Source organism: Xenopus tropicalis, chromosome 5 (assembly GCF_000004195.4).
Source record: "Xenopus tropicalis strain Nigerian chromosome 5, UCB_Xtro_10.0, whole genome shotgun sequence".
NCBI classification, from domain to species: Eukaryota; Metazoa; Chordata; class Amphibia; order Anura; family Pipidae; genus Xenopus; species Xenopus tropicalis.
Window position 1 is genome coordinate 116346341 of NC_030681.2, and position 11975 is coordinate 116358315.

The 11975-nt window shown below is 40.3% G+C and overlaps 1 protein-coding gene across 3 annotated transcripts in view; it reads right to left on the reverse strand.

Moving 5' to 3' along the window:
• The window catches only part of kcnab1 (potassium channel, voltage gated subfamily A regulatory beta subunit 1), a 173386-nt gene that overhangs the window by 83005 nt on the left and 78406 nt on the right, over window positions 1-11975 (reverse strand). Inside the window, 1 exon segment of one of the 3 annotated variants that reach the window (NM_001016986.2) lies at window positions 11243-11725. The exons of the other annotated variants lie outside the window; for them this stretch is intronic. Coding sequence (NP_001016986.1) covers window positions 11243-11460 — 218 coding nt within the window. The 5' untranslated portion in view covers window positions 11461-11725. 3 annotated transcript variants of the gene reach the window in all.

An 11975-nucleotide genomic window follows, 5' to 3' on the forward strand; every position in this document is an offset into this window, starting at 1 on the left:
ATCTTTTGTCAGCATGCAAGGATTATCAAGAATTTATAATTTTTGGGAAAAAAAAAATCTTATCCAATCTATATATACTTATAGTGTTAGGAAATCTGTCAATTTTCACCGTGTTATGGACTTAAAAAAGGGCTACTTCTCAGCTTGACCCCTGTGGGCTCAATGCTGCCGCTCTATGGACTTTTTTTATCATTATCATTTTAATAGGTTCCAGTCAATGGACATGTGTAGATGAAAGCAAGGCCTATTACACTAAAGAAGCGGAGCAGCTCGAGATACACTTAAGAAATTGATTCTTCTCTGTGCATTTTTATTTTTGTTGTGGTTCATTATTTTGACAATCTATATACAAAATGATGGCTACTATTTATATCCCTTGTCCACGATTTAAGCAGTCATTGATTAATAGGGATTATTCCATCAGATCTGAAGATTACTTCGCTAGATAAAGCAAATATGAGCAAAGAAAGATAACCTCAATGAGTGCCAGAATGCTATTTGTATTTCTTGATTTTAGGCGTACAGATAACAGAAATTGCTTCTGCTAATGTAATTCTGAGAAGATTTAGAAAGTACACATACAATATTATATATATCTTCATGTTTCTTGCTATGTATGCACAAAGCCAAACCAATGGCATCAAAAAAATGAGATTGTTAGAGCAGATAAACTAAAAGTGCAGCTGACTCTTATTACTTTTCAACATCACATTACAATTGTGAATTAAAACAAGGATCTTAATTGTAAATCAATAGAAAGGGATGAGATGGACATTAATAGTAATGAGACAAACAAACAAGTGCTGTAAATATTTTAGCCATCACTAATGATGTGGTAATCCACTGCATAAAATGTCTAATAGTAAATCAATGGAGACGGAATCAATAAGAAAATACAGACACGGAAAGTATTATCACTTTTTCTAAATAACTTACTTATTATACAAATCAATCATAAGAAATTAACAGATACAAAAGTACTAATAAAATGCAAATATAATGTGGGGCAGGTTAATGACATGGGGGGCCTTTGACATGGCCTGTCACTGAAGAGTCCTGTCTGGATTTCGTAGTTTGAAAAAAACAGGTAGGCAGTGCAAAACTGGACAGTGCAACCCTAGCAAATACAATACTGAAAATGCTGGAATTAAAGAACAAGAAAACCTTCCATACTGCTTTTTAAAAAGTGCCCCTCTGCAAAGGACCCACTGCCATCTCCCCTACTGCATCAAGTGCTCCTCTTTGGCTTTTCCCTTACCCTGTAGCTGCCTGAGAAAGTAATGTAGTGCAGCAGGGTTTGTAGCCACCATATCTGGTTGTGTTACCTCAGTGTCCAGTATTTCAGGCACTGTTCACAGACTAGAAGCATCCATGCTTGAAATCAGGACCAATTCGGCTACCAGTGTACATGCTCCCCAGGAATTACCTTGCCCTATAATCACCAGATAAGGGGCAAGTGGGGAGCTGATTGGGGAGCATTAAATGCAGTTGAGGATGGTGAAAGGGGCCATTTGCAGAGGATGCACAAAAAAAAAAAGTTTTTTTAGGGATATACCAGCTAAATTATTTTGGTATATGGCCGAATACATTAAATACTCAATCCACCATAACAGATGTGTACATTAGAGCACAAATAATGAAAAAGCTTCAAGCGCTCCCAAAAAAACTTATTTTCTGGTATGAATCTCCCCATCTGCTTATTATAGTATGGTATAATAGCTAGTGCAATATAGGGTTAACTTTTAGAATTTCTACATGAAATATATATATTAAAAAAAAACTGAATTGCATGACTGGACTAAAGCGAGAGTTGACAGTTAAAACACTATAGCTAAACCTTTAAAATTAATAGAAATAGTTATAAATTCATTGAAATAAATGGTTCTCATTAACTGTTCATTCATTTTTTTTTAAACCTTAAAGTGTACCTTTCTGTATATGTAAGACATTAGTTTACAACAAGCAGCACTGTGGGGCAAAATGGGCCATGGTCAGACATGGTTGGAATGTGGCATGAATTTTCTCTTGAGAAGGTTGATGTCTCTGAGACATTAAAAGTTGCCTTAAAGGAGAAGGAAAGGCTAATAAAGAGTTAATCTCAAGCTGCAGGCATACCTACAGTTGTCTCACTAGTGCCCTTAAGTCTCCCCATATTTCACCTGTTCAGAAGATCTGAAGCCAAACAGGAAGAAAAAACGCTGAGCTGTGTAAAGAAAGTTCCCATAATGCCTCACTCCTGCACCCAGACCAAGTGAACATGCTCAGTTAGTAAGACTATGAGTCAGCTTCCTGCTGATTGGCTCAGATCCACATTCCTAAGGGAGGGGAGTGAGTTCTTAGCATTCTTGAGGGAGGGGGAGCAGTAAAGAGCAGAGAACAGAGAGCTGGGTGTCTCTGGCACAGGAATTACAGAAAGAAAAAGAAATCTTTTTTCAGAGAAGTCAGTGCAGCGTTTCTGTGCGTGCTTATGGCTCTATTTACATAGACCTTTCTGATAAAGCTTACTTAGTTTTTACCTTTCCTTCTCCTTTAAAGTTCCATGACCTGCATAAAAGCACTCAGCCTTCAGCTTTCATATGGTCATGAAATTCCTCCATGACTTATTATATCTTTACATTTTACAATAGGGGTTACATTATATAAACTTTTTGAAAGTAACCTTGCATGTGTGCTTAATTTTTGTCTTGAAAGAATGCAGAATACTTATAACAGACATATTTCTCAGAAAATCTGTACATTTTTGTCAAGATAATTGTTCTGATGGATACACTAAATGGATCGCTTACTGTAGTCCTTCTTGCAGTGCAATTCTTTTAAATAACTACCAAATAAAGCCCCCTGTAAGCCGACAGTGTGCATAGAGGCTGCCTAATAGCCAATCTTAGCCCTTATTTGGCACCACCATGAACTTTTATGATGCTTGTGTTGCTCTCCAAGTCTTTTTTTACATTTGACTGTGGCTCACGAGTGAGAAAGTTTGGGGATCCCTGCTATAAACAATGTCATTGTTCTGATTTACTGTATATCCCCTGTCTAAAATTCTAAGCAGTCAGTGATTAAGAGGGGATTAATGACTTTCCCCAATGGACATATTTGCATATAAATGTGCCATGTTGGCAGTTATTGAGTTGAATAACATTTTTTAATCATGGGTTTAAGTTAATGTGAATGACAGAATTTTTCTACATTTGTTTCAAACTGAATTCTCTACCAGTGGCATCGCATAGTAAATCTGGGTTGAAAGACTGTCCATAAAGCTCAGCCGTTTAATGTATCTCCAGACATCATTTACCCAAATTACACAGAAATAAATATTGGACAGATGCCTAAATTTGCACAGAATACTTAAGGCAATGTCTTGCAGTGATGTATTATGAGACAGTTTTATGCTTTCTTCCCTCAAGTCAGTGCTGTTTCCTTTTTACAAGAAGGTACTCTGTTAGCTTTAGCAGATACTTCTGGCATTTATGACAAGTGATGCTGGTGGTACTTGTATATTTTACTGGTGCTTATCTGCTGGTGGCCAGGCATACCTGAGAAACCTCAGTGGTGTTGATGGGAGAAAATACGAAGCCTGAAAATGACTGAGAGTTGCCTTCACTTAAAGGAGAAGGAAAGGCTAATAAAGAGTTAATCTCAAGCTGCAGGCATACCTTCAGTTGTCTCAGTAGTGCCCTTAAGTCTCCCCATACTTCACCTGTTCAGATGATCAGAAGCCAAACAGGAAGAAAAAACACTGAGCTGTGTAAAGAAAGTTCCCATAATGCCTCACTCCTGCACAGACACCCAGACCAAGTGAACATGCTCAGTTAGTAAGACTAGGGTGCTGATTTACTTACCCACGAACAGGTCGAATGGAGTCCGATTGCGTTTTTTTCGTAATGATCGGTATTTTGCGATTTTTTCGGATTCTTTACGAATTTTTCGTTACCAATACGATTTTTGCGTAAAAACGCGAGTTTTCCTATCCATTACGAAAGTTGCGTAAAAAGTTGCGCATTTTTCGTAGCGTTAAAACTTACGCGAAAAATGCGCAACTTTTCGCGTAAGTTTTAACGCTACGAAAAATGCGCAACTTTTTACGCAACTTTCGTAATGGATACGAAAAACTCGCGTTTTTACGCAAAAATCGTATTGGTAACGAAAAATTCGTACAGAATCCGAAAAAATCGCAAAACATACGAAAAAGTCGCAAAATGTTCGTTTTCAAGTCGGAACTTTTCCAATTCGGGTCGGATTCGTGGGTTAGTAAATCAGCCCCTATGAGTCAGCATCCTGCTGATTGGCTCAGATCCACATTCCTAGGGGGGGGAAGTGAGTTCTTAGCATTCTTGAGGGAGGGGGGAGCAGGAGAGAGGAGACAGCAGAGAGCTGCGTGTCTGTGGCACAGGAATTATAGACACAAGAAATCTTTTCACAGAGAAGTCAGGGCAGCGTTTCTGTGAGTGCTTATGGGTGTATTTATATAGACCTTTCTGATAAAGCTTACTTAGTTTTTACCTTTCTTTATCCTTTAATGGGTTCCAAGTGATACAATTTGGGGAGTCATGCTAAGAATAAATATACTAACTGTAAATATAAAATTATGGGATCCCTTATCTGGAAATCTGTTATCCAGAAAGCTCCTAATAACCAGAAGGCAATCTCCCATAGAGTCCATTATAAGCAATTTATTTAAATTTTTTAAAATAATAAAACAGTACATTGTACTTGATGGTAACTATGCTGCATGAATCCATATTGGTGGCAAAACAATCCCACTGGAGTTTCTGTTTTATTTTTAGCAGACTTAAGGAATGAAGATCCAAATTAAAGAAAGATTCCTTATTTGGTCAGGTCCCAAGCATTCTGGATAATAGATCCTATACCTATACACTAATATAAATATAATGGTAAACTTTATACAAGAATAAGCAAATGAGCATCTAATACAACAATAAAAAAAACCCTCAAATGGGGACACACATGGCCGTCTTGCACATGCTAATATGCTGTCAAACCATATTAAAGGGGAACTCCACCCAAACACGCAACATTGCACTATATATAAATTAAAAAAAAATATGTAGCCTTTTCTATTCTATTAAGGCTGTTTTTTGGATTTTTTTTGTGGTGTTTTGCTGGCAAACCTTTTTCTAACAAAAAACAAAATAATGCCATTGGTGTTTTTTTTCCCTATGCCAAAATAAAAATTGCAGCAAAACAAAATGCTTGCAGTTCCTAGCATTCCCAGGTATTCTCTTGTCCTGCTCTGGCAAAATTGAATTGTTCCCCCTCTGGTCAGTTTCACTGATGTTGTCATTAGGTGGCCAGGCCGCCCAGGAGGACATTTAATTTTGTGAAATTTACCTACATAATTATTCAGTAGCCATATATAGGCCCGAATTTATTCTCCCAGTTTCTTTGTGATGTTGATAAGCAGTGTGAAACTGGGGTGTCTGGGGCTCCGACTTCACCGATGTGCCATACCAGTTAACTCCTTAACTTGTGGCTGTGATCGGGCGAAAGGGGGGAGCATCTGCAGTGCCACGGGTAGGGTTAGCAGGAAATTTTTCCTGGTGTCCTATCTTGTTGATAAGTGACCTGCTTGGGATGGGGCAAGCATACTTATATAACATCACCTGCCAAAGAGCCCAAAAGACTAAGAAAAATTTAAGGGTAAATGCTTTTAGTGGTTTTCCAGCACTTTTTAATAAAAGTAGCCCTTTAATTGAATTTATCACTTTGAACTACTGTCTCTTTATGTTGCAGACCATGATTTTATGTCCCTGGTTCAGTTTGTATGTCATTGAATCGGTTTACACAGCTAGAGCAAACGTGCACATTACAGATTCCATAATAGTAACAGTCATTAGTAGTTTGTGCATTATTAAGATAAAAGAAAGAAGCACCACCAAGCATAGGTTTGGAATTCAGCATGACGCATGGCTGTAATGGGAATACACACGCGTTGTGCATTGCAGAACCACAAGAGAAAAGGATATAGATTTCAATACTGCAGCAGATTTTTTTTTTCTGCAAGCATGAAACTTGCCATCTGTATTTACAAGAAAGAGGCTGCATCTTTATTCAGATTCTCTTAATAGCAGATGGAAGTGTATTCAATGAATCTGTGTATTCGTGAGTAGAGGCTTGTGACACACACTACTTGGTGCAGTTATGTGTCATGATGGATTTACCTTAGCCTTAATTGAAAAGCTTAAAGTCACCCAGTGGGCTGCAGGAGAAACCTCCACTCTTTAGCTTAGCAGATCAATACTGATTATATACTTGCTGCCATTTTTATGCAATTCAAATACATTACATTAGCAGGAAAGTGCAACCTGCAGTCAATCAACTGCTGAACTACTGAACAGCTCAGCAAGAAATAGCCGCACTTAGAGTGTCGGAGCAGCTGATGGATTTCAATGTTTTATAGCGTTATTGTCACTTACAAATAAGTACTGAAAAGGTTAAATAAGCTACGTCTAAAGTCAAACTTGTGATGCGAAGAGCACGACAAAGACCTTAAAACATAATCCTTTTTATTCACATCAAGTGCAGGTATAATATACCTAACTAGGAGAGAGTAGGGGTAATAACTAGGAGAGAATCAATGCGGCATACTGTCATCATGATTTCACATTTCAACAATCCATATTCAAAGGCCACATAGCATAGAAATATGCACAGAAAAACACTGAAGTAATAAAACCCACAAAATGAGTGAGTATAGTGTGACATTTGTGGCATTTCACTGGTGACTTGGAGGGTGAACTTCCATTAATATTGAATATTATATATGGATTATTATTAAATAATAATTTACCAACCTTACCTATCTATGTACATGAGGCCTTAGGGCTCTGGCACACGGGGAAATTAGTCGCCCGCGACAAAACTCCATGTTCGCGGGCGACTAATCTCCCCGAGTTGCCATGACCCGCCATCCCACCGGCAAACATGTAAGTCGCAGGTGGGATAATCGCGCCGCCGCGTGTGCCGGCGACTTACATGTTCGCTGGTGGGATGGCGGGTCATGGCAACTCGGGGAGATTAGTCGCCCGTGACAAGGGAGATTTGACGCGGGCGACTAATCTCCCCGTGTGCCAGAGCCCTAAAGCCTCTACAATAAATACACTAAAAGATCTGCTTGTTTGGCAAGGTCACCAATATGCCCATCTTGAGACAAAATTGGATGGATCGCATTAACAGTATGCAAGCCGTCGGTCCAAGGACTGCATCAAGGTGCTGATGCACACCTCCCCCTGACAGAATTTTTAAACATCTATTCGTTTTAAGCTGGCCATACTCATGAAGATCAGCACGTTTGGCTAGGTCTCCAAACAAGCAGATCTTTCTCCAATACGCCCACCTTGGGGTGGATGATATTGGATTGATCCGATCTATTGGGCCAAGGGCCGAATGATCGGATCACACTGACAGGATAGAAGGCTGTCAGGATGAGGACTGCATTAACATGCCCTAATGAGATTTCTAAACCAACCCAAACAACCTCTAGCCAATTTTCGGCCACATGTCAGTCAGGCATGCCCATCTGAGGGCCCTATTATCGGGCTGTATATGACCACTTATAGACTGTAAGCTCTACTGAGCAGGGCCCTGTGGTTCCATTGTATTCTGTAACCTGTGTTTGTTAAATTTAAGAGCCCTGTTTGTATAAATTAACATAAAGTGCTGCATAACCTGCTGGCAATGAATAATGATGATGGCTGTAAAGAAGTCTTTAGTAGTCACTGACATGTTTAGTTCTGGAAAATAAACTTTAAAATACACAGCATTACCATTACCAGGGCATTGGATATTGTTGAAGGTGTTAATTAATAATTGTTCCCATTTCTAATTGGTAGAGGTTGCACACCTTCAGCAGTAGGCACCCACTAATGTAACTTGTTGGCACTCTATAAACAAATGACGCTGATTCTCCATGCCTAAGTATATTTAAACAATATATCAGTCACCACTGTCCGGTATGAATGTAAATGTGCAGTGATGGTACATTCTAATCACACAATATATCACTTTAGCCACTGGTCCAGATCATTGCGCTTCATTCAGGAAATTTATGTAATTCCCTTCTTGACCCATGTGATATTCTGACTACCAACATATTGTCCAGTGAATCACAGAATGCCATAAACAAATTAGGATTGAGTTGTGTGTTCCCCAGCCAAATATTTTCCTTAAAAGAAAAAAAGACGGATCATTCTATCCATATATTGTTAAGAGCTATACATGTTTTGCAGCAACCTCTCAGGCAGAGTACATTGCAATGATCTTTCATGTATTATTCTCGTGCATGAATATAGTCTTGGTGCACTGAACTACACCTCTCCCAGTATATGTTCTGCAGCATTTCTAATGCTAGGACTTACTCTTTATGAACACCCTTAGCCTAGGAAAGCTCTTGACTGGTGAATTCAGCACTGACAGCATTATTGAGTGTAGTTAATCCTTTTGCTACTCTCCATCAAAGAGAGTATTTCTGTTTGCAGCGTCTCAGTCGGACACTTGCCAAAGAACAAATGGCACAGCTTAAAGAGTAAAATGCATGAAATCAGGGCACGTATTTAAAGAAAAGACAACTGTTACATGCCCCAATTAATTAATTCATATCTAGTTTTTTTAAAATCAACACTTTCACTGAATATCAGCAGCATGCCTAATTCACAGCTCTAGTCACCTGGGGTATGATAAATCATAGTGGCTGCCTTATATATTGGCTTATTTATAATCTACACCTACCAGCTCCAGCCTCCGCTTCATAACAAATAGGCTTCTTACTTCTGCCTGCTTCACTTACTGTCATTCAGGGTGCACATCCTATACATGCCATTTCCTAGAAACACTGACAGACGAGATCTTGGCTCTGGCTGTGGGAGAGTTACAACCTGAGGCGCATCATAGGAAGGATGTATGGGGAGACGGCCCCGTGCCCAAAGCTCCTGGGAGGAAGGGGGGGTCCAACCAGCCCAGACACCCTGGGATGATTCATGGGCATGTGCTGTAAATGTCCTGGATTGGTTTAAGGCACTGTTATCTAGGAATGCATCAAATCAAATTTGGTTTGACCAAATCCTGCATGTGGTGAATCCATACTTGACAAAAAAACTGTTCTAAATATGTGAGGTTTCTGAGAATATAATGCTGAATATAAGGCTTTCTATGACAACTTTATGCTATAAGCCTTTTACAACCCCCAATTGTGCCATTGCCCAGATAAAGGTTACATATCCCCTTTTATCAGCATTCAGTATTACAGTGTACTCACGTGGGTACAGTCCCCATACATAAGACTGTATAAGATTAGTTCACTCCTGTATTCCTGTGCAGTCAACCCATGGAAATGTAGTTAGAAAGCATGTGTATGGTCCCTTAGCTACAATAGTTCAGACACAGCAAACAAATCCAATAACTATTACAAATGCATAAAGGCATGACCTGTATTAGCCATATACCTAAATCTGAATGTCTAATGTTACACAAAATATCATAATGACATGATACTATAACTAGCGGCATAACTAGAAGCCACAGGGCCCCCCTGCAAAAAAATTGTTTGGGCCCCCCTATGGTGCTTTGGACAGTAATAATGCTGTAGTTGTACTGTACTGTGTGGTTACATCCACTACCGTAACAATGGTACTGATGCCACTGTACTTGCTCTGACTGCCTGGGGGTTTCGAGTAGGATTGGAGCAGTTTTAAGGCAGAGAGCCACATACTGTATGGGTCCTTAGGCTGAAGGCACATGGAGTGACTGCTCACTGGATAGGTGAAAAATGGAATCACAGAGCAAATCCCCAGGCTGGGAAATGTCAACTGAGTTCCGGTGAGAGTGAGGCTGCCCGATGTGACAGCCAGAATCCAAGGCTTCTTTCCTGGCAATTCACAAGAATACTTAGTATTGTGGGGTATATACAAGAAGACTTATTTACAACAGGCATTGCTGTACCATACATACCTATCCAAAATGTTTTGAAAAATAGAATCCAGTCTGAAATAGCCCACTGTGCACAAATCTTACTGTATTCTGTATAACTGGGCACCAGTGGCTAGGGGTTCTGCTTCCTCTATAGTTACATCACTATAACACTCAAGGGTGATTTCAGGTACTGGTCCTGGGCAAAGATCTCATTGGTGGGCCCTCTACTCCACTTCTCTGCATTAGTACTGCTGTCATGCAGGTGAATAAAGGCAGCAAACAAAAGATACCAATTCTTTAAAAGAAAGAACTTCTAGGTCCATTAGTTCCAAAAGAAACTTAGATTTAAAGCTGGAAGTGTAGCATGAGCTGGTGTCAGTCATGAGTCAGTTGTACAAAAAAGCAAAATCAGCATCTATCTGTGGCTAATGCATGCACCAATACTCATGCCCTGGCAAGCTGAATTCACTAATAACGGTCATGGTCTAATAACTCTTATATTTACTTGCACCGCAGAACAACCACAAGCTCAATTTCTCATTCGCCAATGGCAAAAAAAGTAACTTGGACATGGAAGTTGTGGTTTTCTTAAATTATCCACTTCTTTATCAAGAAAGTCAGTGTTCAGTTAGGTGTATTTACTAACAGTGGGCAAATTGGTCTTGTTCAGTAACCTATAGCAACCAATTAACTTCGATCAGACTGCGGCAGGCATAACCATGGAAGTAAATGTTTTATTAGTTGCTATCAAATACTCCACTGGGACAAAATCAGCCAATGTTAGTAAAAAAGCCAAGAGTATATTTTTTTTGCACAGCAAGATTCATAGTGATATGTTCACTTTTTCTTTCCCACCGATTTGTATCAGCAGAGCTCTGAAGGGCAATTCAATTTTATCACCAGTGCAACTTGTGGGCATCAGCATAACAACATCTTGGCAAACACTTAATGAGCAGACAAATATATCATGTTTTAGTTTATGTAATTACCATCGTATTTGCTGGCACTAAACATTAGAGCTCTAACCAGAGATGCTACATGATTGTTGCCAACTGAAAGCTAACTTAGTAACCAGTTAAATGCAGCAATGTGATGTTCAACTTGTTCAACTACAGCTCCCAAACTCGCTGCAATGTGAAGTTCAGCAGGAGCTGAAGGAACTTGGGTGGGACTGGTGGCAACCCTTCTTACTGTATCATAACACCTGTCTTATGATTTAATTAAAACGACCCGTAAATAAAGGGAGGTTAGAATGTAAGTGTGGATGGGAAGATCGAGTGAGAATGAGAAGACTGAGGGAAAAGTTAATGTATCGTACCTATATTTCATGCCAGTCTGTTTAGCCGTAGATTCCTTTAAAGAGATATGGTGCTGAGGAGTAAAGGTGCCCAGACTGCGAGCGATGATGGCCACTGTGCGGAACCGGGCTCGGGCTGAATTCACCACGTTGGGGCCGCTGGAGTTCTGCTTGCTGTGCCTGTCATCCCCATTCCGACTCTTTAGATTGTGCTCCGTGCAAGCGATGGAGACTTGCATGGCTTCTAGTCCTGAGGTTCAGCGCTCACTCTCCCGGCTCCTGGCGGGGAATCAGTGGGCTACGCAAGGTGGGCTCAGGGCTTTAGCACTGACAAGTCGGGGCAGCAGTGTAGCAGTGAGAGGTTAGGGCAGGAGACAGGGGAACAGCTCTCTCATTCCCACAGATCAGCTAAGGAAGTTCGGTGCGTCCAGCCACATTTGTGTCCTCATGTTCAGCCACGGCCACTCCGCGCCACTGCAGCTCTGCCTCATGAATGGAGGCGTGTGTGCCTCCGTGTGTGAGTGTGCCTCGCCGCTCTCACTGCCATCAAATGCCGAACTGGCAAAGCTTTGCTATAGGTGCAGTGGCGTAACCCTACTGGGGAGGGGGGGTGCTGCTAAGGAATTTATCTAAGTTTTAATTTTGCCAATAAACTACTAGGCGCGCTTGTGCTACCTGTCACTTGTCAAACACTTGTTTTACTCTTGTTTCCCCGCTGAAGCCTACTGCGTATGATGCTTGGGTCGAGTGGAGG